This window comes from Citrus clementina, unplaced genomic scaffold (genome assembly GCF_000493195.1).
Source record: "Citrus clementina cultivar Clemenules unplaced genomic scaffold, Citrus_clementina_v1.0 scaffold_3, whole genome shotgun sequence".
In the NCBI taxonomy this organism is placed as follows: domain Eukaryota; kingdom Viridiplantae; phylum Streptophyta; class Magnoliopsida; order Sapindales; family Rutaceae; genus Citrus; species Citrus x clementina.
The window spans coordinates 10,235,953-10,262,821 of NW_006262339.1; the positions used below are offsets into that span (position 1 = coordinate 10,235,953).

The window sequence follows — 26,869 nt, forward strand, 5'->3', positions numbered from 1 at the left end:
TAAAATTTATTTAGGTACAATTTTTTTTTTTAATAGGCCTTCAAAGGACGCAATTTTTTATTGACGATATTTATGCTGAGCAGACATCGTGCTATTAAGAATATGTATTTAAAAATGCTGAGATATATTGTCCTCTTTCATTCTTGTGGGAAAGAGCTCAGAACCACACCGATTGCCGAATACGAAAACAAAAGGCAGGACTTTTGCAATACATTTGAAAATTCATTTATTTTTAGGACAAGGACCCAAAAAAAGAAGAATTAAATAATATTCAAAAATTGAGGGAAGAGGACACAAAAAGAAAAAAACAAACAAAATAGAAAACGTTAATACAAACGGCCTTATCAGATAGAAAAGATTTAACAGGCAGGGAATCAGCCACACCCACTGATACACATACCCGTTGGCCCACCCAATTTAGCATTCTTCCTCATCACCACCAGAAAATACTTTAATTTCCGGCCTTTATTTCTCTCCACATGAAAATAGTGTAGCAATTTTATCAAACACCTTCTGGGCATTTAGCCTGTTGAGGTAAGATTTCTCATTACATGTCGTTTCTGTCATTGTAGAATAATGAGAAATTGAAGTTGTTTGATACTTAAAATTGTAATTGAGCATGTTGGTTCTAGTGGGAACGATGCCGTCTTTGGCTTCGTTGGTTAGTTTAGGAAGTATAAGTGTCACTGGCACAACGAGTTGTTGTTCAGAATCATCATGTTGTTCTTTAGTTAAGAGAGTTTCTCTGACAAAACGCAATTTTAAGGGTAAAAAAAGATGGGTTTGTAAATATTCTGTTACCACACAAACTACAACTACAACTACTGATTTTATTGAGCAAGGTAATGGGTCAGCTGTGTCGTTTGATTCTAACACGTTTAGGGGAAGAAATAGTGATAATGATAGTGATGGGGATGATAATGGAATTGTTCTAAAGCCTGCTCCCAGGCCCGTGCTGAAGTCGTTGGGAGTCAAGGGTGGAGCATCTGTTTCGGGTGTGAATTCAATGGGTTGGGACCCTTCGAGAGTGGGTGAGGATTCGGATGAGGAGGAGAGGAATAAGGTGATTGAGTCACTTGACGAGGTTTTGGAGAAGGCTGAGAAATTAGAGACTAGAAATGAAAGTGGGAATGTGAGTGTAAATAAAGCGACGCTGCCTAATGTGAGTGCTGATACAAAAAATGGTAGACCAATGAATTCAGTGGGAGCAAAGAAGAGTAAGACTTTGAAGAGTGTGTGGAAAAAGGGGGATTCTGTGGCAAGTATACAGAAGGTTGTAAAGGAAACACCCAAGACTAAGGTAAAAAAAGAGGAGCCTAAAATGGGAGGAGACATGAAGATGGAGTCTCAGCTGAATATTCCTCCGAGGCCTGTACAGCCACCTTTGAGACCTCAACCAAAACTACAAACAAAGCCATCAGTAGCTTCTACACCTGTGATAAAGAAACCCGTTGTTTTAAAAGATGTGGGGGCAGGTCAAAAGTCGTCCACCATTGGTGAAGCTGACTCAGCCGTGAAAAATAAAGAACGGAAACCGATTTTGATTGATAAGTTTGCATCCAAGAAACCGGCGGTTGATCCTCTGATTTCTCAAGCAGTCTTGGCCCCAACGAAACCCGGAAAAGGACCTGCTGGAAAATTCAAGGATGACTATCGTAAGAAAGGAGGACCTCGGAAACGAATTGTTGATGATGATGATGAGATTCCTGATGAGGAGGCATCTGAACTGATTCCTGGTGCAGCAAGGAAAGGGAGGAAATGGACTAAAGCTAGCCGGAAAGCGGCTAAACTTAAAGCTGCCAAAGATGCGGCTCCTGTCAAAGTAGAAATTCTTGAGGTTGGGGAGAAGGGTATGTTGATAGAGGAGTTAGCCCGCAATTTGGCCATTGGCGAAGGTGAAATCCTTGGTTCTTTATATTCAAAGGGTATTAAGCCTGAAGGGGTACAAACTCTAGACAAAGACATGGTGAAGATGATATGTAAAGATTATGAAGTGGAAGTCCTAGATGCTGATCCTGTTAAAATGGAAGAAATGGCTAGGAAGAAAGACCTATTTGATGAAGAAGACCTGGACAAGCTTGAAGACAGGCCTCCTATCCTTACAATTATGGGTCATGTGGATCATGGAAAGGTAAGTTTTATACATTCTGCTAATCTTCAGTTTATTAGATCTTATGCATCATTTTGAGATTAATTTTCTATTTTAGTGGCAAGATTATGCTGACATGTTTGGTTTGATCCATTTGGCAGACAACTCTTTTGGATCATATCCGTAAAACCAAGGTATGTTGAAGCCTATTAATCTCGTTATGGTTTTCCAATATTTTTGCTCTTTTCCCCGCAGAAAGTTTAAAGTTTATTGTTAACTGGTGCTTTGGTTTTCTTGGTGATTTCTCACACCTTTTATACATATTTCTGTCTGCATTAGAATTGTTACTCGTTTTTTCTAGAATTATATTTGGTTAATGAACTCCTTAAGCCATATGCAGTTATGGGCAGTATGACACAGAGGCTTGATTGCTAAATTTTGCAGGTGGCTGCTGCAGAAGCAGGGGGGATTACACAAGGAATTGGGGCGTATAAGGTGCAAGTACCTGTCGATGGCAAATTACAACCATGTGTTTTTCTTGACACTCCGGGACATGAGGTAAATTTTACCGTTTAATTAGCATATTGAACTTTCGCTCCCTTTGCCTAATGGCAATATTTTTCCTTATCCTTTCCACTGGATCATATTGTATCAGTTGTTTTGATAATTTTGTTTTCCAGGATGGTAACACACTCATCTATGAACTATAACTTTCTTGCACTTTTCTTACCTTTAGATGATATATGTAATGTCCGCTCTGTAGGCATTTGGGGCTATGAGAGCTCGTGGAGCAAGAGTGACAGACATTGCTGTCATTGTAGTGGCTGCTGATGATGGGATTCGTCCTCAAACAAATGAGGCAATAGCTCATGCCAAAGCGGCTGGAGTTCCAATTGTGATTGCTATAAATAAGGTATGTCAACTATAATGCAACTCTTGTTTCAAATGAAAGAGGATGAAACTACTGGAAATTTACAATACTTGTGCATATACTCTTATTGTTGGCCTAACTCTCCATCTTATTGTTTCCACTACACCAGATAGATAAAGACGGAGCTAATCCAGAACGAGTCATGCAAGAGCTTTCTTCCATTGGTCTGATGCCAGAAGACTGGGGTGGTGACATCCCAATGGTTCAGGTTCTTATCATTTAAGAGTATATGCACCATTCTTTATATTTATACCTTTTGTTAACGCCTATACTCTGTCGTAAACAGATCAGTGCTCTCAAAGGGGAGAAAGTAGATGATTTGTTGGAAACCATTATGCTTGTTGCAGAGGTGAGCCAATGATAGATTTTGCTGACATGTTGGCCTTATTCTTCTTGCAATGATAATAAACTTTTTTTTTCTTGGGTAATCTTGGTCATCTTTGTGGTTGTATTTTTTCCCTAAAAGATTAGTTACTAAGAGATATGTTGCAATGAATATTCTTGTTTCCTGCTGTTGTGAGATACATATGAGTCTGCTTACTAGGTACATACACAGAGATGCATAGGAATGTATTTTCTTTTGCGCTGGACTCTCCTTTTTTTATTTTTTGGTTATTGGCAAAAATTGGAGGAGGTATAACTGTGTCCTATGACATTAAATAAGTCACCTTTTCAAATATATTTATGAGTGGACTAGTTGTTCCCTGTGCTTGAGATGTGAAATATTTGTGTTGCTTCTTTTTATCCAGCTGTCAAATATTCTTATCATATGTGTGTTTGTTTTCAGTTGCAAGAGTTGAAGGCTAATCCTCATAGAAATGCAAAGGGCACAGTTATCGAGGCTGGTCTACACAAATCTAAAGGGCCAGTAGCTACATTTATTTTGCAAAATGGGACACTTAAAAAAGGGGACGTAGTAGTTTGTGGAGAAGCCTTTGGAAAGGTTCGTAAATTAGAGTTTGAAACTGAAATTTTATTTAAATCTCGAGGGTAGATTTCACTGTTTACTCTTTTCTTATATGCTGAAGTAAGAGCTGCTCATTCCTTATGAAAGATTTGTGTATATACAATATTTAGCTTTTGTTTCCATGCTCAGGTACGGGCTTTATTTGATGACAGTGGGAATCGTGTTGATGAAGCTGGACCCTCTATACCTGTACAGGTTTGTAGATAATAATTTTTTCCATATTTATTCTTGTTTATGTAAGCATCCTATTTCTTTAGTTACATTTCCAAATGGGAGGCTTCTGTTTTGGGGAATACATTTTCCCATTTCTTGGTTCATACAAATTCAAACCTAGCAGTGCTTGTCAGACTCTTGGAAAATAGTCAGATTTTTTACAATGCAAGTGGCCTATTTAATTGGAGTTAAATGCATTATACCACATGGTTGCATAAGATATGCACTTGTATTTGTGATTGGAACAAAACATTGGACACCTTTTAGTTGTTTTCTACTTTTGTGCCTTTGTGTTTTAAGATTTATATAATTACCGGTTATCTTTTCAATGTATTCTTCAAAGCATTCTCATTGTACCATGTCATCCATTGCTTAGGTTTAGTGCTTGATAGAAAGATTGTGAAATTTGGGTCATCTTATTGCGCTATTTATATAAGGGATAATCAAGTGTTCTGGTAAGCACTTATATGTTGCTCCATGAACTCTGTTAAGAATGATTTAAATGAATTACCCAATTTGGTCTTGTAGGATTCCTTCCAACTTTGTGGTAAAGTTGAATCTCAAGTAAAAGTCCCTTTTGCTCTTTATTTTGAGAGTACTTTGTTAAATAATAGTTAATTTTGTTTTGGAATTGCTTCGTAATGACTATATGTTCAACTATAGTTGTAATGAAGGATGTAAATGCTATCAATGCATCCCCTTTTCCCCAACCTCTTATCCCCCAAAGATATAGACAATGTACCATCGTACCATTTTTACATCTTGTTGCATAGATGGATCTTCAAACCTGTGACAAACGGGGCCCTGTGTTTGATATGAAGGTAAAACTTTCCTACCAAATTATGAGAAATGGTAAACAGAGCAGCCTAATGTTTTTGGATCATTTCAACCAGCAATATTCTCTTGGAGTGCCCCTTTTTCCCCTTTTATTCTTGTTTAAATTTATATATCCCAATGTGATGCATGTGCATATTAAAATTTTGTAAGAAACCTAAAATTATACATAATTAGCAGAAAGAATGAAGTAGAGGGGTCAATAATATTGGAAAGAGTTTCCAGTAGGATGCTGTAATGGGGAAGCAATAATGTTAGTTTTTGTATTTTAGTGGCCCATGTGTTGCAAAGTTTATATTTTGGGATTTTTATGTTTTAAATTTTTCAGATGCTGTGTAAGAGGGTGGAAATTAGGGTTTTGGTAATTTTCAGAAAATGTTTTTAATTTATTCGTGCTAGGCTGTTTCATTATGCTAAGAGTCTTTTTGGGGGTTACAAATTTCCTTTTCCCCCCCCCCCCCCAGGGCCCGCGCGGGTATTATGACTGTGCCAATGATGTGACCCTTTGGTTTCTATCCTAGAAATAAAGAGTTCGTTTCCGTTCTCCATTTCTCTTCCCTCTACCTCTTTTGTGGGAAAACCACAATTATAGTCTTTAGGGTTTCTTGAGAATCAAGTGCATATGAAGAGAAGAGTGCCTATGCCTTGTAACGATTCTTCTAATGGTTCTTCATCGTTAATACAATTTTCCATTTCTTATCAAAAAAAAAAGGAGAAAAGTGCGTATGAATCGTATAAAATCTTGTGACATTATTCTCAGTGTTCTACAAAGTGTCTTCATGGAGAAACAAAAGAAGAAAGTTATCATTGGGATATTTGTGCATGCATTTTAATTTTTTTTGTATTCTTTTTCACTTTTTTACAAAGTTGGTGATGTCACTCACCCTCAAATATGGCATAAGATGATAACAAAATTGAAAAGTAATTTGCATTTGATGATAATGTCGAACATTTCCTTAGTGAAAGGTGTGGTCTAATCGCTATCATAAGATTCAGTGTTTATTTCTTACACTAAAATTCCCTGGCATTTATTTATGCAGATTATTGGGCTGAATGGAGTTCCGATTGCTGGTGATGAATTTGAGGTCGTTGATTCACTCGATGTAGCACGTGAAAAGGCAGAAGCACGTGCTTTTTCATTGCGTAATGAGCGAATATCAGCTAAGGCTGGAGATGGGAAGGTCACACTTTCTTCTTTAGCTTCTGCAGTTTCAGCAGGGAAGCTGTCTGGATTAGACTTGCACCAGCTGAATGTTATTATGAAGGTTGACGTTCAGGTAAAGCATAATATTTTGTATGAAACAGCATGCATTTATCTTGTTTCTGCATTGCTAGTTCATGTTATCATTATGCATCTGACAAGGGTACTGGTTGGTTATTTTCCCATACAAGATAATAGAAATGTTTTTTATTTCTTTCTAGAAGGAAGTGTATGCTCCTATACTAATGGTTCATATTTAGACTGCAGCTGGTGATAGTTTCTAGTTAATGTATTTGAAAAAGTGAAAATTGCATTGAAATATGAGACTTTCCTACAATTAATGCCTGGAGTTGCCTCTGACTTGGACCAGAGTTTTCATTTACCTAAATAACAGAATTTTGAAATCTTAAAAGAAGCCATCATGCGGTCCTGATCTCACCAGAGTAAGCTTTTGGAAGTTGTTCTCAGAATGTTACGAGATTTTCTCTGTTCTTGAATTGTATTGAAGTACAGATGGTGTATTGCATTGATAATCATCAAGGTTTATATTTGGCATGCAACTAAATTATATTGTCGTGCCATGTCTAGGGATCCATTGAGGCTGTCAGAGAAGCCCTGCAAGTGCTGCCACAAGATAATGTCACTTTGAAGTTCCTCTTGCAAGCGACAGGGGATATCAGTGCTAGTGATGTTGATCTTGCGGTTGCTAGCAAAGCCATTATTTTGGGTTTCAATGTTAAAGCACCAGGATCTGTTAAGACTTATGCAGATAACAAAGGTGTTGAGATTCGACTATACAGAGTTATCTATGATCTCATTGATGATATGAGAAATGCAATGGAAGGACTGCTAGAGACTGTTGAGGTCAGTTCAAGTAGGAGATTTTGTATCTTTATTTCTTTTCTTTTGGACTTGTATCTTTGACAGCAGTGGCTTCTAGATGTGGGGAAGGGGCTGGGGTCCTTAATAATGATCTGGCGGTTTACAGTTGAGTGTTACTCTTCATTGTTTAACAGTGCCTAAGGAAAGATGGTTCTTGGCCTATCATAATGTGGTCCTAGGATCTTATGGTTCAAGACTTTAAATTTTTGTTATTTTGTTTTCCTTTTCTCTTCAATTCTTCTTACTGAAGACTTACGGAGAGTTACTGCTCATTTGTTAACAGGAACAAGTACCGATTGGCTCAGCTGAAGTCCGGGCCATCTTCAGCAGTGGCAGTGGTCGTGTTGCTGGATGCATGGTATCAGAGGGAAAATTAGTGAAAGGCTGTGGCATTCGGGTCATTCGAGATGGAAAGACAGTCCATGTTGGTGTGCTTGATTCTTTGAGACGGGTTAAAGAAAATGTAAAAGAGGTATGAGTTTTAAGGCTATTGTTATTTTTCTTCTGTCACACGATATGTACATTGCCCTAGCAGGCTTATGATTGATCAGACTTTCCAGCAAACTTGATTTGATATTGTCTCTTTGGCAAGTACTTACAGAACCTGCATATTGAATGTGACTATTTGATAAATTGTCATATGATACACAATTGTAACTTCAAGCATAGTATGGCAATTGTTTAGCAATCATTGATTAATGGAAGTTTTAATACATTTAGATCCGTTGGATAATGAGCTTGTATATAAAGTAACTTTAGATTTATGGGAGAGATGTCAGGACTTGTGTTCTAGTGATGAAATGTGTTCTAGGGATGAAATTTGTCCCACATGATTGGTCAGGTTCCTGATGATTTAACTTTAAAGTCAATAAATTAGTTGTAGGATGTCTGTTTTCTAAAATGAAGTTATTTATTTTTATGCCATCGTTGTGTTATTAGAATGCTGTGCATTTTGCCGCCTTGTTATGATGCAAATTCATTGATCCATTTTCCCTAAACACAGGTAAATGCTGGATTAGAGTGTGGTGTTGGAGCTGCTGACTATGATGATTTGGAAGAGGGAGACATTATTGAGGCCTTCAACTCCATTCAGAGGAAACGGACCCTTGAGGAGGCATCAGCTTCAATGGCTTCTGCATTGGAAGGAGCCGGAATTGAATTATAGAAAGATTTTATTATAAATCAGCTTATTAGCTCGATGAGATCCGTGCACTCATGCCAAAGCCGGCGTGCAACCATCCAATCAGTGCTTCAAAGTTTCTCATGAGGTACACTTATTGATTAGTTTCCTCCACATGCAATTTATTTCCAGGTGTGGGCTGAGTATGCGAGCTTGCTGTGATTTTTGTCGATTGTTGTATGCTAATCAGGTTGTACATAACAATGTATGGCAATTGGAGCTCCTTTCTGTAAAGGATGAACATTTAAGTTCCTCAAGATGCCATGTGGAAATATTGTTTTTGTAACATCTAAGGAAAGTCAGAAGCAAAGAGAAATGAAATCCACAATGTTTGAACAGATTATTTGTGAATTCCGGAAACAGATGTAACTGTCAAATAAACATTCATTATTTACTCGGCATTTAATTACCATGAATTTAATCGCAATTTGTGTTCTTGACAACTACAACTAACTAGGACTATCATTTTCGATCAAATAGGAGGTAATACAAATTGTATATTGGGAATTCTGTTCTGAAATTAGAATGTCATCTACAAATGATGCAAAGAGAAAAGCAAGGGAAGCTGCTGAAGAGTTGCAGGATAAATATTGGAATACACAAGGAGATAGCTGATATTTCTAAAAATCATATGTTTGATTAAATTTTTTTTGTCCTTTCATTAGCAAGGAGCCTGACGAAAAGAGAAGATTTTGTAAATAGCCTAGAGAAAGATAAAAGGAACATCTCTGCAAATAAAAATATAATTACCTTCAGACGAAATTATTTATCAAAATAAAATATATTTAACTGAATACAACTTATTTTTAGATTCCCTTAAATCAAAATACATTTACGTGATTTGGTTGACCACCTGAGTTTTAATTATAACATTTAGTTTTTTTTTTTTGTTTGAAGAATTATAACATTTAGTTAGTTGAACAATGTTGTGCTCCACTGCACCTCACAGATCAACCAAAAAAAATATTGATATACGTCTTATAGCGAACTTTAGATTTTTTCTTTCTTTCTCTAATTTTTTTAAAATGATTAATAAAAAATATAAAAATATGTATGTATTTTCTTGATTACTCTTTGATTAGTTTATTTCTTTCAAGTATTCCCCTTTTTTCTTATATTTCGTGCGTGATTAAAAGCTTCATTAGTTTTTATGGAGTCTTCATCATACAAATCAGTCGCCGTAGTAGAGCGGATTGCCAATGATACCCATATAAAACGAACACTCCTTGTAATTCCAATGATACCTATACAAAAAAACAAAAAAAACAAACAAACAAACAAACAAAAAACTGACCCAAAAATAAATAAAAATAATATCTTGTTAAGGTTATGGATAGAATGCACAGTCAAAACTGCTACATTAAAATTATGAAAAAATATATATATACAAGTAAAATATAATGGTCACTGAATTACAAGATAAAAGCATACATATTTATAATAAAAAATTTATTGAAATCTCTTAGATCGATACTGTAAATTAGTTTGAATATTTAAATAAAAAATCTAAACACAAATCCATGCCATCAAAATTAAGAGATTATTAACCTCGCAGATAATTTTATAAAAACAAAAATCTCAAACTATTTATAATATCGAAATAAACAGAGGATTTAAAATAAAGAGTGCAAAGCTAATGATGATGTTTCTTTTCTTGAATTTTGTCTCAAATAAATAAAAATTTGAGAAAGAAATATTTATCTTAGGGTATTACTATTATATCAACCAAACATATTAACTACAAATTTAAATTCTTAAATAAATGTTGATTATAGAAATGCTTAAAAAATGGTAATATGGTAATAATTCTAGAAGAGTGGTGATATAGTCTTTTGAGTTTATTTATTTTTTCATATGTTAGCAACCATGAACTATATTCTAATTTTTTAAAAGAACAATGATATTCGGACATAAAAATTTAATAACTATAAAATAGAACAAGGTAAAATTAATGTTGGTTTGAGTAATTGAAAAATAAAGTAAACCAACATAATTTTTGATAGGGGAAATTATATCTGCACTACCTCTTTTTTATCATATGTACATTTAATCATCACAAAATTTTGACATATTCTCTACACCACCTTTGTTTCTAAACTTATATCAATAAACCATTTTAATACTAACAAAGTTAGAATCAATTAAATAATTTAAATAAAATAATTATTTTACCCCTTAATGAATTAAAAGACTATTTTATCCTACAAAATTTTAAAAAATAAAAAATTGTAATTACAAAAATAGCCCTGAATGTAATAAAACAAATAAATCTCAAAATCCAAGATGTTAAATTTTGTAATTATAATTTTTAAATGATAATGTTTGTAATTATAATTTTTTTTATTTTTCAAAATTGAAAGAAAGCTTTGAATGTTAATTTAATTTGCATTGTATAAACTCTTTGCTTCTCTTTGCGGCCCTAATTAAGATTTGCTTAAGCAAAATTTCGTATGCACACTCTCCCAAAAAAAAATTATAATTACAAAATGAAAAATAAAAAATTATCATTTAAAAATTATAATTACAAAAATTAACATATTACATTTTAAGAATTATTTATTTTATTAAATTTAAGGATACTCCTATAGTTACAATTTTTTTTAATTTTAAAAATTTTGTAGGATAATATAGTCTTCTAATTCATTTAGAAGCAAAATGATTATTTAATTTAAATTATTTAGTGGACTCCAACTTTTTTAGTGTTAAAGTAATTAATTGATATAAGTTTAAAAATAAGGATAGTGTAGAGAATATGTCAAAATTTTATGATAAATAAATGTACATATGACAAAATAGAGGCAATGTAGAGATATTTTCTTATTTTAGTATCTCACATTATTTTTATCACCATTATGTCTTGTCTCCTTAGCATGTACTTTTCTTTCTTTTTTTAATAGAAATTATCATTTTCTCATTAAAGTTATTCTGACGATTTTGAAACATGCATTTTACCACCAAATGTAAGTACATTAATATTTAACAAAAAATGAGTTAAAAGTCAATTTTGTCCTTGGAACATAAAATCATAATATACTAACTTCAAATACTAATCACAACTTAAAACAATTTAATTAAGGAAAAAAATGTAATGGACAACAAGAAAAAAAAAGAAGTCAATAACCCACAATGGAGAGAGCAGACGGCAGTGGAGATGACGAGGAGCTAGTAACAGCACTACGGTGGATGGAGCAGCGAGTGAGAGAGAGACGGGTCGGAGATGGAGCAAGAGAGAGGGAGATGCCAATTTTTAGGGTTGCAGATTTCTTATTTTTTTAAAACTATTTATCTAATAATTTGTTTATTATTTATTTTACTATTGCAAATGTAGAGTTTTTGCTTCAAAGAAAAATGTTTTAAATGTCCCAATGATATCAGCAGACCATCAACAATTTTTTAACTGGTCTAACAGAATGGTGATAAAATAATAAAAAAGCAAGCACATGATATTAACTTAATAACTTAATATGTCAAAATAACTTTTGTAGGAAAATGAAAATTTCTCTTTTTCGAATAATGTACTTTTCTGTCCAAAATAATATTGTAGTCGTATTTTGCAAACAAATTTATTAATCAAAATAAAATGACATTAACGAAAATAATCAAATCACTATTTAGTTAAAAGAGTAATGATATATCAAATTGGCGGCTCCAGCACGTGAGGAAAGCAGAGTGTTTTGCCACGTGTCAATCGTGTGAACATGCAAATGCCTTAAAAGAGCGTGACCATCTGATGACAAGAAGAAAAATGAGAACCTTTGCCCGGTTAACGAATTTCAAATTTGAAAAGCCAACGGTCAATTTTTTTAAGCAAGTCCATAACGACAACAAACGCATTGAAACACTTGCCTTAACAGAATAAAAAACTTTCCTTTTTGTAATCTTTTTCTTTTCTTTTCTCTTTATTCTTTCAAAGGACTCTTTTAATTACTCCATTCAAATAAATACAGTCTCTTTTTCATTTAATCTACGAAATGGAAGAAGACCAAAATCATCATCATCATCAATGGGCTGACCCACTTCTCCTCACTGACGTTTCTTTGCAACAACGCATCTCTCATCAATGTAAGAACAAATTAAAGCTAAGCCCAATAACATTTTGTTGATTCTATACACGGGTTTTGTGTCTAATTCCATTAGCTCTTTCTTCACTTTGCAGACAACAGTCAAAATCAAATTGCATCACCACCAAGATCTCATTTTGTAGCTATGGCTGATTCTGTCTTTCATCACGACCCAGATGATGGTATGATGTAAAATTTTTCATTTTAAGGAAAAATTGTAAATTCTTTCTTGTTGGTATTGATTAAATAGGTTTATTTGCACAGGGACTTCTTGGCAAAATGACCCAATTTCAAATGAATTGGTTGATGGTAATTATTTAACTAGCATAATTGTCCTCTCTCTCTCTCTCTCTCTCTCTCTCTCTCTCTCTATATATATATATATATATATATATTATGAAGATTAAAGAAACTTATATTTCAATTTAATTTTTTTAATTTTTGTTTTTAGGTAGGTCCATGTTGGGATTTTCTTTAACATCTCCCGATCTGGTGATATGTGGTGGATCACCAGAGATTCCCAAGAGCAGTTATGGAGAATCTCCTCCGAGAATTCAGTGTTCTTTTGAGGTTTCATTAGAGAATGGCATTAAAGGGTCTGATGATAACAATGGCAGCCATAAGATTAAGACACCGTCTGTCAGATTTTCATCATTTAACAAAGAATTTTCCCCCGAGTCTTCTTTGGAGCTTCTCCCACCATCAACAATGCCGGAACAAGATCTGGTTCCTGTTGTAAGCATCCATGAAGGTACCGATTTATGGGTGATGTAATTTCTTTTTCCTTCTTCTTTTAATGGGTGTATTTCATTGCACTGAATTGAGGTATGTGTCTCAGATTGCAGAGAATCAATGTTGCTCGAGGCTAAGAGAATTTCTCAGTTGGAGGAATGCGAGTCAACAAAAGTAACACTACTTTAAACCAGATCAATTTAGAATTATGCTTTAGATTTTTCCAAGTTTTGCTTCAAAACCATTGCAGTAATCGATTGTTTAACCCAATAATTGAGGAAGTATCCCTTTATTTCGTAACGGTCTTGTGAAAGATATCAGAACAGATTTTTATTTTGTTTTTGCTCTTTTGAACGAATTACATTGCAGGATAGTGGTGAGCGTGGTGTGAAAGGAGACTATGAAAGGCTGAAAATGAGTTATGAGTGTCAAAAGAAAGAATTAACAGAGGCGAAAAGGACTTTGGAGGAGCTTAAAAGGGAAAACCAACTCAAGAATAAAGAATACCAAGAAACTTGGAAATCTTTACAAGAACTACAAAATGAGCTCATGCGCAAGTCCATGCATGTTGGGTCTTTGGGTAGGATATTTTCTGGTGTGAGCAGTTTTTATTTGAACTATTAGTTAGACGGTGATTGATTTTATCTATTTATAGCTTTTGCTATTGAGGGACAAGTGAAGGAGAAGAGCAGATGGTTCTCGTCATTGAGAGACTTGACAAGAAGATTAAAGGTACAGATATTATCATTGAAAATTTCTGTTTGCTATTGAATGAATGGGATTGTAACGACATTACATCTGAAAGGTTTTATTTTACAGATTATGAAAATGGAACATATCAATCTGTTTGAAGAGGCGTTAGCATATAAGAAATGCGCTGCAGAGATCAGTGAAGCGAGCTCTACAATTCAGTCGACAAGTATGTTAACTTAATCATTTCATTTTTCTTCATTATCATAAGTGCTATAGTTTCCATGTTCTTACAGTTGTCTGACATTTTGTGTTTGCATCTTTTGCAGTAAATCATCAAGTGCAACTGTATGAACATCTAAAGATTAAATTTATTGAAGGGACCAAGGAAAGGAAAGAACTCTACAACAAGGTTTTAGAGCTGAAAGGTTAGATGTATTGATATACTATTGGGAGATGGAAATTGGATAGGAAATTGATGAGGCTTATCAGATATAAAAATGTTCTTTGCAGGAAACATAAGGGTCTTTTGCCGATGTAGGCCTCTAAACAGTGAAGAAACTGCAGCAGGATCTGTGATGGCAGTTGACTTTGAATCTGCTAGAGATGGAGAACTCACGGTGATTTCAAATGGAGCTCCTAAAAAGACCTTCAAGTTCGATGCAGTTTTTGGGCCCCAAGCAGACCAAGGTAACTTATTTACTAGTGCTTTTTCTATTGGCTCAACGCTATACATTGCTGCTTTAATTGACTGAATTTCCCTTTTTTTTATAACTCTTGTTTGTTTAGTTGACGTCTTCCAAGACACAGCTCCATTTGCAAACTCAGTCCTAGATGGGTACAATGTATGCATATTCGCTTATGGGCAGACTGGAACGGGAAAAACTTTTACAATGGAGGGCACAAAGGAAGCCCGTGGTGTAAATTTTAGAACTCTTGAGGAGCTGTTTCGCATCATTAAGGAGCGAGAGAAGCTGTATCGATATGATATTTCTGTTAGTGTCTTAGAAGTCTACAATGAACAAATTAGAGATTTGCTAGCTGTTGGCTCTCAGCCAGGAGCTGTGTCAAAAAGGTTGGTTAATATGGTTTTCTTTTCTCCGAAATGTTTCTCAGAGGTGGAAAAAATCCTGAAATTGCTGCTAAGTCCTTGTGTGAAATTTCATCAATCTTGTTATGGTTAGGAATTACTAATTGTTTTAGTACTATTGATTACAGTGACCATTTTTTCATTACTCTTGCTTCATCAAAACTTTATGACATCCGAGAATGGCAAGACAACAATTTTGCTCTAAATCTTTGGTTTCTAACATCATTGTTATTTTGTAGGCTTGAAGTACGGCAAGCAGGGGAAGGAATGCACCATGTCCCAGGATTAGTTGAGGCTCATGTAAATAACATCAGTGAGGTCTGGGAGGTTCTACAAACTGGCAGTAACGTAAGAGCTGTTGGCTCAACTAATGCCAATGAGCACAGCAGTCGGTCCCACTGGTCTGTACTTGCTACCCAAATTCAGCCTAACATATGATTTGTAGAAATGTGTTCATATGCGGTGCTGATTGCTAGCTTGGGATTATCTTGCTATATGCAGCATACATTGTGTGATGGTGCGAGGAGAGAACTTGTTGAATGGGGAATGCACAAAGAGCAAGCTATGGCTAGTGGATCTAGCAGGAAGTGAGCGAGTTGCAAAGACGGAAGTGCAAGGAGAACGACTGAAGGAAACACAAAATATCAATAGATCGTTATCAGCACTTGGCGATGTCATATCTGCTCTTGCAACTAAAAGTCCTCATATTCCATTTAGGTTTAATGCTATTCTTACTATTTCTTATCGTGCAATCAACAGCATAATAGTTGTTTTGTTAATTTGTTGTTCATTTTGTTGTTTTGTAGGAATTCCAAGCTCACGCACTTGCTTCAAGACTCTTTAGGTAATTTCTTACCGGATTTTCCCGTGCAAAGAATATAATTCTAGACCCTTCCAAGTTCCAACTCCAAATTACCTGCAATTCAAATTTGTAATTTTATTTTTTGATTTTACTGGTGACAAATGAAAATGGAAAACCGAATGAATGGATTTTTATTTTTCAGGAGGAGATTCAAAGACACTCATGTTTGTACAGATCAGTCCCAATGAGAACGACCTTAGTGAGACTTTGTGCTCCCTGAATTTTGCAAGTAGAGTAAGAGGGATAGAGTTGGGAGCGGCAAAAAAGCAGTTAGATACTTCTGAACTACTCAGATACAAACAAATGGTAGAAAAGATATACGTCCTTTAATTGATTTTTATACATATACATATGATCTTAACTAAATTACCAACAAAGTTCTGTAAAATCTTAATTTTTTTTGTTGTAAGGTTGAAAAAACAAAGCAAGAGCTAAAGAGCAGAGATGTGCAAAGCAAGAGGATGGAGGATACAATTCATGGATTAGACTTGAAGCTAAAAGACAAAGACCTTAAAATTAAGAGCCTGCAAGACAAGGTAGAAATGGGTGCTTTGAATGACTTAACTTTATCTCCAGGGGCTGCAGTTTTCTTCTTCTTTTTTCACAGTAGACTTCAAGTTATTCCTGTTGTAGGTAAAGGAACTCGAAACACAACTTCTAGTTGAGAGGAAGCTTGCTCGTCAGCACGTGGACACAAAGATAGCGGAACAGCATCTGAAACAACAACAGCAAGAGGAACTAAGTACTGTACCATTGAGGCCACCACTTGGAAATCGTTTGCCAGTAAGCAACAAGAATTTAAATGAAGTAGCAAATACGGCAGTAATCAAAGAGCAAGGGAATCCCACTCGACCACTAATGGAGAACAACAGCTATAAACCTTCAATACTACTTCCTCAAACTGACGGCTTAGTCAAGGTCATCAGTCCCATAGAAAAAGAAAACAACCCAGAGATGACTGAACAGCCAAGATTACCGAACAGAACTGGGCGAGCTTCTCTTTGCACAGCTGTACGGAGAATCCCGTTGACATCAGCCCCAAGGCGCAACTCTCTGATTCCTCTCCCAAGTGCACCAACCTCAGCTCCGCTCACGCCAGCATTGTTGCCGTTGCCACCATGCGAAGTTGATGAGAAAGAAGAGATTGATGAGTGCTTGACCGAACAAGTAATACACTGTAACAGTCCTAAAGTTATTAAAAGTGAAAGCAAGAAGCTGAGCAGCGCGCTGAGGAGAAGCCTGCAGAAGAAAATGCAGAGGAAATCTCCAATGCAACAACATTTCAGAAGGGGTGGTGTGAATGTGGGGATGCAGCAGCTTAGAGTCTCCATCGGAAGTCGAGGAAGGATGGCACACAGAGTGTTGCTGGGCGCTGGCAGAAGAGGAGGAACAAAGGAAATTCATCAAAAGCAGAATCAAAAGGAAAAGGAGAGAGGCTGGAACATTGGAACAGCGGGCCGGATCATCTAATTTGTCTCAAGATAATTATGCTGGGCGCTGGCAGAAGAGGAGGAACAAAGGAAATTCATCAAAAGCAGAATCAAAAGGAAAAGGAGAGAGGCTGGAACATTGGAACAGCGGGCCGGATCATCTAATTTGTCTCAAGATAATTATGACATCATTATTTGTGCTACTTTGTTGACTTTTGATACAAGGAAGACAACAGAAAAAACCAATTTATTTGTGTGTATTTTCTTAGATGATTTTTGTCATCTGTTTGAATTTTTTACTTGTTAATTTCGACTGGATTTATGTACAGAATGAATGTAATGCTTGCAAGTGTCGATGTGATACGTAAAGTTTGCTTGCGAAATCCAATTTAAGGATATCGTTATTTTAAGAATTGTAAAATATTAAATCACTGTGAAAAATATTATTGCCCATCGTTGTATTATTATAACTTTACAAAATTTTATTTTGTTGCTTTTCTATTGATAAACGTTATTCTAAACGTTGGTAATGAAGGGGCAAAAATGACTTTACATACAAAACTAAAGATAAAATTGTGTATACTTTAAAGTTACAATGACAGTATTGTCATTATAGGTTAAAAATATTTTTTTTAAAAAAAAGACGAGAGTGGTTAAACACTTGAACCCGCTATTTTTTGAACCTAAAACGCTTCAAATGAAGTTGCAAATGGCTGCTGGTTAAAAGACTTTAGGTGTTCCAAGCTGTAGTCTGTCTCTTGTTAGGCGTCGAAAAAAGTCAATTAATCGAAGTTGTCTAGTGCAGGCATTACTCAATCACAGCCAGAGGCGGATCCGCTTGTTGGGCAGCGAGGGCAATTAACTCCGGTGAAAAAAAAAAGGCTTAAATTTAATGTTAATTTTGGAATAATTGTCTTTTAGTGGGAGAAATTTGGTAAAGAAATGAACCAATTTTCTAAATTTTCTTTTGCAGTGACGGTAAATTAAGTATTTTGCTACTCGAAATATGAACAGAACTATTTTTTATTATTATAATATTACCCCCAATAAATTAATTTCTTGGATTCGCCTCTTGTCACATCTAAAAAGATCATTAGAAGCATTGGTTTTGCGGATAAGCTTTAAAGTGTCTGATTTGTGTCTTGATTTTGCCCTTTTCTTAACACAAATATCTAGGGGTATATTTATCAATTTGCTATTTTGGTAGTTATAATAAATTTATTGTTAGAAGGAAGTGTAAAAATTTGTTTAGTCTCTATATCTTAAGGTTAGTGTTCGTATAGTTCCTGTATTTTAAAAATACTTCAAAATATTCTTACCATCAAACTGTTGACATCCCTTGTAATATTCTAAGCGAATCCCACATCAGCAAAATATGAATGAGATGATGGGTTTATAAAAGGTGATTCACATCTTAATTGGGAAAATGCATTTTAGGGTTTATAGGCGCCCTAAGAATAAAATCATGCAAGTCTTATTAAAGCCGAAAGCAGACCATATCTTGTCAGGTTTGGGTTGGGTCATGACATATGAAATCGCCAATGCAACAACATATGAAATCTCCAATGCAACAACATTTTAGAAGAGGTGGTGTGAATGTGGGGGTGCAGCAGGTTAGAGTCTCCATCGGAAGTCAAGGATGGTACAAAGAGTGTTGCTGGGCAGTGGCAGAAGAGGAGGAACAAAGGAAATTCAGCAAAAGCGGAGTCAAAAGGAAAAGGAGAGAGGCTGGAACATTGGAACAGTGGGCCGGATCATCTAATTTGTCTCAAGATAATTAAGACATCACTATTTGTGCTTCTTTGTTGATTTTTGACACAAGGAAGACAACAGAAAAAAACCAATTTCTTGGTGTGTATTGTCTTAGATGATTCTTGTCATCTGTTTGAATTTTATACTTGTTAGTTTCGACTGGATTTATGTACAGAATGAATGACGTGCTTGCAAATGTCGATGTGATACGTAATGTTTGCTTGCGAAATTTAAGCAAAATCGAATTGAATTTGATTTTACAGCCGGAAAGAAAAAATGGACAAACGGGATGAAGCCAAAATTTTTGAAAAATCATAATAATTAAAAATTAGATTTTTAATTGTTTTATTCTTTACATAGTAACCCATTTCTCTTATAAATAGCTAATGATTTTATTTATTTTATTAATCCCAAAATTTGAGAGCTTAAGAGAAATTGCAAGTGAAGCAATTCTAGAGTTCCGAAAGTGTGAGTAATTGGAGAGTGTGTGTGAGAGTGCTTTGGCTGTATTTGAGTTTTGAAAAGTGAGGTTTTCATTACTCAAATATTGTACTCCAATAATTGTTAGTAATACAATTATTTTCACTTACTCTCCCATGGACATAGGTAAAATTGCTGAACCACGTAAAATTCTGTGTCATTTATTTTTCTTGTGATTATTTGGTGCGCTTAATTCCACATTCCGCGAACAACAAATCAAAGGATTTGCATTGATAATACAATATTTATGGTATCAAAACAATCAATAAAAAGATTGATTTTCTCCATCTTAATTAGTGATTAAAAAAGATTGATTGACCCAATCTTTACTAATCAATCATTATTTCTAAATTGTGTTACTTATATTATTTTCTTTTTCATGTTTCATATATACTTGTATAAATTAAGCGTTCATGCTCATGAATTAATAATAGAAATTTAAATTCTTTATATTGTTTTTGAAAAATATTAAGTATGTAAGATATGTATAGTTAAATCTATTTTAAGAGTTATCCATATTTGTCATCATGCGCCAAACCACTGTTCTCCACAACTATCTCCTTACTATTTCCTGCATTAGTTGAATCAGCCAACCCCTTACCATTTGTCACTTCAATCTCTTTAACATATCAATGGCATTGAGTTCTCTACAAGTTTATCAATAACTTTCTTTAGAAGCCTAGACCGAGCCATCAATGCTTTTATTACGATGACATTGGTTCCTCTCATACCCAATAGCTCCACACACTGAGCATTTAGAGTTTAGGCAGCAAATTTTTGTGCATAATCCTCGAGGAGAAACCATCATCCAGTAATTCAACCATGACCGAGCTTATAAGAGGCCAATATAAATCAGCATCCACAAGCATAATACCGATATGTTATTTCCCCAGTCATTTTATCAGTTCGAACCAATTTCCGGAGCCAAGACCCTTGACGATTTTGGGATCCGAAAATTCCAAACTCGGGCCTCAAAATATTGCCCAAAAAATTGAATAAGGGAATGAATTTGGATTTTTAGGTTAGAAGGATTGAACCTTGCCTGTCGTTGAAAAACCTGATAATAACCATCAACTAATCGATAGCTAACCACAGATTTAATTATGCAAGATTAGCTATATAGACAATACTATATATGAATAAAGCTTTCGTTGAAAAATTAAGTCATTGGTAAAATTGAAATTTTTTTTTAACTCGATAATCTCCCCAGGTAATGTTAGGATATTGAGCTTCATTTCAATATCACTCTAAGCAACTTGTCAAGAGAAAAAAAAAAAGAAAAATTAAAAAAAAAATACACTAATCACACAACATGAAATTTATATGAAAAACTCCAAACTTGAAAAAAAAAAAACCACAGTTGTTGTCAACAGACAGTCGGAAAAAAAAAAGATATTCATCACTATATAGAAATTTATTACAACCACATCCTCAAAAATAATTTTCTCTCACCTAGATCCGAAATAATGATCTCAGTAAATATTCCTTAACAAAGCAAACCCGTAATATCCTTATTGAGGACCCAAATGCTCCTACAATATATGTACATGCTCAAGAACATTTCTCTTCATTTTGAAAGCCTAAATGCTTTTGTTTCATTCATCAATTGAATGCTTTCAATTTTAGGGTACATTCAAATGAAAATTGCTTCTCTATTTATAGCTGAAACTTACCACACATGCATTTATTTCGTAGGAAAGGTCTCTGGCAACCTTTCAATGACTTTCAAAATTTTCAAATTTAATTATTTCAATGCCAACTTTGGTGTCAAAGTCAAAAGTTGCACGCTAGTCACATGCAATTGCTTGCTACATGCATGTACGTGCTCAACACTTTCTTGACTTTTTTTAAAATCAATTTTCAACGATCTTCGTTGTACTTTAAAAACATTAATAGCTATTCCTAGAAAGCATTGTATTTACCAATAGTTATAATTCTCAATATAAAGACCTATCATACGTCGAACATATCCATTGAAAATTATGGCATAACTCTCATGTTTAGTTTTCCTAAGAATTCTTCAGCCATGACATAACCTTTCCACCACATACTTTGCATTTATACTAAGCCAATGCCCATATACAACCGTATAGACCTGCTAATAGTAATATGTTCTCTTTTATAACAGTTTAGAGATCTACATGCCAAAAGAACTAACACTGTCTCTCATCGGAAAAAGAAACTCACCATTTGCAACAATATTAGTATCTCCTTTACTGATTCAAGAGCAATTTACCGAGCCCACTCCACCTTCTTGACAATTTCCTTAAGGTGCCCGCATTGTCCACACCTTCAAATCCTTATGTATACCAAATTAGATACACCTTTGACTTGAATTCTCAACAAACCAAAAAATCATTCTCCCATTAATTTTTTCAGCAACATATAACCCCACCTAGTTTGAAAAACACCAACTGTTGATATATATGGCCTCCACTTTGACCTTACTTTTCACTGTGCACCATTCAGATCAGCTTTACTAAATTGTACCATATACATTATCAATACTATATACGTGAATAGTATAGTACATCCCAAGTATGAACAATTAGCTCTAATACCACTGTCAGGAAATTGAGGTTCATTCTAAAATCAATCTAAGCAATTTTGTCAATCAACAAATAAATAAAAAAATTAAGTGGAGAATACACCAATCACACAACATAAGATTCACTTAGAAAACTCCAAATTCAAAGAAAAAAATCATGATTGTTGTCAAAAGACAACTAGAAGAAAAAATATTCACTATATAAAAAATTATTAACCACATTCTCAGAAATAATTTTCTCTCACCCAATCCCCAAATTTGTGATCCCAAGAAATATTCCCGAACAAAACAAACCCCTAATACCCATATTGAAGAGCCAAATGCTCATACAATATATCTATATACTTAAGAATACTTCCCTCCATTTTGAAGCCCTGAATACTTTTCTTGCATTCACCAATTGAATGCTCTCAATTTTAGGATGCATTCAAATGAAAATTGCTACCGTATTTATAGTTGTAGCTTACCACACATGCATTTATTTTCAGAGTAAAAGTCTTAGCCACCTTTCAACAACTGAGTCAAAATTTTCAAATTTAATCACTTTGTTGTCAAATTTGGTGCCAAAGTCAAATGTTGCATACTAACCACTTTTTCGACCTTTTTTTAAAAATCAATTTTCAATAGATAATTTTTTTTTGTTGATTTCTATATTTAAATAATGTGAACTTATTATAATTACTTTTTTGGAAGTGGGGTGGATTTACAAAATAATTGGCTAAAATATGCCCACACATATAACAAATGTATCATGTGTATTTATTTAATCTTTTTAAAACTAGCTAATGCCATGCAAAATAAAAGAAATAAAATTCATACAACTATATATAATTGCTTTTAAACCTCATAGTATTTTTTGAATAAAATTTATCAAATACCTAATTGTTTTCTATTTTTTCATTCTCTTAGCGACTAATTAATTTTACAGTACAATTAACTAAGCTACCACAATTCCAAACTATAATTTGTGTGGAACTTGGACTTAATACAAGACAGAATAGTGTTCACATTACAATAACACAAATAAAATTAAATTAAACTTTGAAAGAAAAAAGTAAAGAAAAATTGTTATAGGTTTAGCTTTGTTTACAAATATAATCAACAATTCACTGTTCTTATACTAATTTACAGCATATAGATAACTTTTTTTTTATTTTAATATTTTATTTTTAAATATTTTTTTCACTTCCTCAATTTATTTTTTAATTAGTAAAATCATTTCAATATTAATTTACAAGTGTGTATATATATATATATATAGCAAATGAATATTATGCTTGTCAAGGGAAGTTTATATTTACACACAAATAATATAGAATTAAAAAAAATAAATTAAGGTGGATCCACCTCATGATCAGCAGAGGGCTCAAATCCCAGTTATTAATTAGCTTTGATTATTGGTGTGTTTACTTACTAGATTGAGGAATTAGAATCATTAACAGTGTTTACTTCACAAAATAGAGTTGGAAATCAGAATCAGAATCGTGGAGCCCACCCCAACTTGGAAATGAGAAATATGAGATTAGTTCCCAGGGGTGTGGGAATGAGTCTCCCATTCCAAGGAATGATCATTTTACCCCCCCACAAAATCAAAATACCCATTTTGTCCTCTGTTATAATTAATTAATACATTACTATAATTATTATTATAGTTAATTAATATATTATTTTAATTAATTAATATAATTATTATTATTACTATTAATTTATAAATAATTAACAATTAATTAATAAAAAATTACAACTAGTTAATACATTATTAACAATAATTATTAATAATAATAATTTTTGAATAAATAATCACTATAATTAAAATATAAAATAATAATTATAACAATAGTTCAGTAAATACTTTTTAGTAATTTGTTACAATCTAACTCATTATGATTCCAATTTCAAGAGAAAGTAAGCACATTAATGGCAATCCAACTCATTCCGATTCCGATTCTTACAATTTAAGTAAACAACTTATTCTAATTCTCATTTTCCATCCCTATCCAGCCCATTCCTATTCCTACCCATTCTAATTCTGGTTTAGTAAATGCACCGTAAATCTGTAAAAGTAACCCTAGTTAAATTTATAAAAATAGCCCCTTAAAATCTTAAATATATAAAATTTAAACTTTAACTTTGAGAATTACAAAAGTCCACATTTTGTTTAAAAAAAAAAAAGCCCAAAGTAACCCATAAAGTTGGTTTTACTATTATTTAATTTAGTTTCGTTAAATCTATTTAAAAAAACCTTTATAAACTCTTAACTCATAAAATTTTAATTTTCATATCTCGTTGTTATGCAATCTAATCCTCGATAAATCTTTTTTTTCTAAATTCACCGTTGAAATTAAATATGTTTATGCATAATGGTCTCATGTAAATAGCTATGTGCAACTAGAGACCAATAGTAACTTTGAGTTATTTTAGACGAGATTCTAGTGATTGAATATCCTTGGGTTGACGCACGGCTGTGGACAATTTTTGCCATGTAATGGTTTGATATTGATTTCTTATAATAATTCTTCGGCCAAATATATAAGTTTGAATCAACTCTGGTCAATTAGCTACTTGGCTTTTATATCAAAAAAGCCAATTTGCATGTCATGGAAATACTAATTAAAAAATAATCTTATATTGGCTGATAATCGTTATTGAGCCAAGTATAAGCTTAGATCAACTCTAAAGTCATAGAATCATAGGCAAATTCAAATATGAATGGGGACAAAAACTGGCTTTCAGTACTTACGAGTTAGATCTTTGGATGTTTATATTTATTAGTAGATCATAACTAATTCCATGGAACAACTCCATAGAAAAATGAAGCAAGAAGGAAAGGCTTTATATACGATGTCATAGGACCTATAAATTTAATTAATAAGTTCTTTTTATTTTAAGTTGAGAAAAGATTAAATAAATGGTTATTTTTCGGTTATGTCCTCCAATTTTGTAGAACCGACCCTGATTATAGCAATAATGCATCACCACCAAATATAAAGTACACCAACTAATCGGATTTAAACACTAAACTTATTATTATCAATCATCAAGTTTGATATTTCCTCATATGGTCGAGGTTGCTCAAAGAAATGAATTATATGGTAGGAGGTTCGAGTACCACATATTTAAAAAACATTTTGTCCAACAAAGTACTTCAACAATTAATGGTCCATACATTACCACCCTACCCCCCACCAACCAACAAATATGAAGATGTCAGTTAGCGGAAATTAACGGCAATTTAGCTGTTGTGAATTTAATGAACTGTAGCCCAAACTGAAGGCTCGGTAGGCATCGAAGTAGGTCCTTTGATACCCTATGTTCAAATATTGAACTTCACGGATGTGTTCTTTAATGCAATGGATTTTTTTCAGACGTATTCATAAGATTTCATATTATTTGAGATACAAATATTTTAATTTTATTAAAATTCGAAAAAATTATTAAGTCTTATGATTTAATGATATAGTAACATTATATTTCAAAATCATATGGCTTAACAACTTTTCAAATTTTAATAAAATTTTAGATCCTGAATCAGATCATTACTTAATTTTAGATACACTTGTCACACACACAGACACACACATATGGTTATTATCATTTAACTATTTTAAGAATTGTAATATATCAAATGACTACGAGAAATATGATGCTCTATCATTTTACTATTATATTTTTATAAAACCTATTATTTTACTACATTTTCATTAGCAGTTAGTTCAACAGCTAGTTGACTAATTAAATATTAATTTGGCTAGTTATATGAATTTTTAAGAAAAAGGTAATGCACAAAGGATTACAATATTATAATTCAAAATATAAAGTAGCTAAAAATAATCCCTATATCCTATGAAAATAATTAGGTGTGGGCAAATTTGGGTTCGGATCAGATTCGGATCAACCTAATCGAATTTCGATTAATCGATTTGAGAGAAATATAACCCAAATTCAACCCGAACATATAATTTGGTTTTTTTAGATTTTCGGATTAGATCTGGTTTGAGCCGGTTCGAACATGATTGATTCGATCAAGTTGGCCAAAATCTAAGCTAATCGAGTTAGAGTCTTCATCCAAAACTAATCCGAACCCAAATTTTTTGAGGTGGATCAATTAGAATCTGGTCATTTGCCCACCCTTAAAAATAATATTTGATAATTGTATTTGCATAGTTTTTCCATGGTAAAATTAGGATTTTATTAATCAATTAACTGGTCCACTATCGTACTAATAGAAATCTTGTAAAATGACAAGTTTTGTAAAAATTTAGTATTAAAATGATAACCTACAATACTTTTTATAGTAGTTTAATACATTGTAATTCTTAAAGTAGACAAATGATAATATCCAACTTTTGGATTGGTTAAAGTTCAAAAAAGTTATTAAACTACATGGATTAATAGAGTAACAACTGGAAAACTATTAAACCACGTAGTTTAATAATATAATGATATTATACTATTAAAAAATATAATTTAATAATTTTTTTAAATTTTAATAAAGTTCAGAATTCTAGACACTAGATCAACACTCTATAAGTCTGTGTGTATAACTCATCAACCATTGGAAAAAGATCATCTCCTGATCTGAGTTCTCGTGAGCTTTTAAAAATCTTGCGCCATGTGTCTTTAAGTGATAGTGTATGGATAAGATTTAACTTCTTTATTTTATTTATTTTATTAACAACTAATCTCCACATGTATGTTTGCTCAGAAGGAGATCAGATCAAGAAAAAATCTTGATCCATCAACCATGTCTAACTAGACAGTGGAATTCCGACACTCCTCGCCCTCGAGAATTGCAACACTTAAAGGTAGCTACAATTTAAATTATTATTTCTTCAAACCATATTTTTTTAAATTATAAGAAAATGAATAAAATTTCTTGCATTTCATTTCAATTTCTACCTCTAGTTACTATCTCTCATCTATCAAC

General features: G+C 33.4%; 2 protein-coding genes across 3 annotated transcripts; both read left to right on the forward strand.

Moving 5' to 3' along the window:
* The first annotated feature begins 300 nt into the window (after positions 1–300).
* LOC18045770 (translation initiation factor IF-2, chloroplastic) lies at positions 301–8,648 on the forward strand. The gene is made up of 12 exons (XM_006440938.2): positions 301–2,131; positions 2,251–2,283; positions 2,534–2,647; positions 2,853–3,002; positions 3,130–3,228; positions 3,307–3,369; positions 3,808–3,963; positions 4,117–4,182; positions 6,075–6,311; positions 6,824–7,099; positions 7,401–7,589; positions 8,121–8,648. Exons 1-12 carry the CDS (start codon positions 620–622, stop codon positions 8,280–8,282), a joined length of 3,057 nt encoding a protein of 1,018 aa, XP_006441001.1. The 5' UTR covers positions 301–619; the 3' UTR covers positions 8,283–8,648.
* Positions 8,649–12,277: 3,629 nt separating this feature from the next.
* On the forward strand, positions 12,278–17,558 carry LOC18045771 (kinesin-like protein KIN-14Q). Of its 2 annotated transcripts, XM_024189714.1 has the most exons (18): positions 12,278–12,359; positions 12,454–12,540; positions 12,623–12,667; positions 12,810–13,109; positions 13,197–13,264; positions 13,460–13,670; positions 13,746–13,822; positions 13,910–14,009; positions 14,110–14,208; positions 14,294–14,470; positions 14,570–14,855; positions 15,110–15,271; positions 15,372–15,587; positions 15,677–15,714; positions 15,875–16,038; positions 16,143–16,268; positions 16,366–17,116; positions 17,242–17,558. In XM_024189714.1, the coding sequence occupies exons 2-18, from the start codon at positions 12,504–12,506 to the stop codon at positions 17,325–17,327; spliced, it is 2,943 nt and encodes a 980-aa protein (XP_024045482.1). In that variant the 5' UTR covers positions 12,278–12,359; positions 12,454–12,503; the 3' UTR covers positions 17,328–17,558. The 2 variants fall into 2 exon arrangements, with proteins under 2 accessions (XP_024045482.1, XP_024045481.1); XM_024189713.1 differs by having other exon boundaries at positions 16,366–17,327.
* Positions 17,559–26,869: the final 9,311 nt, after the last annotated feature.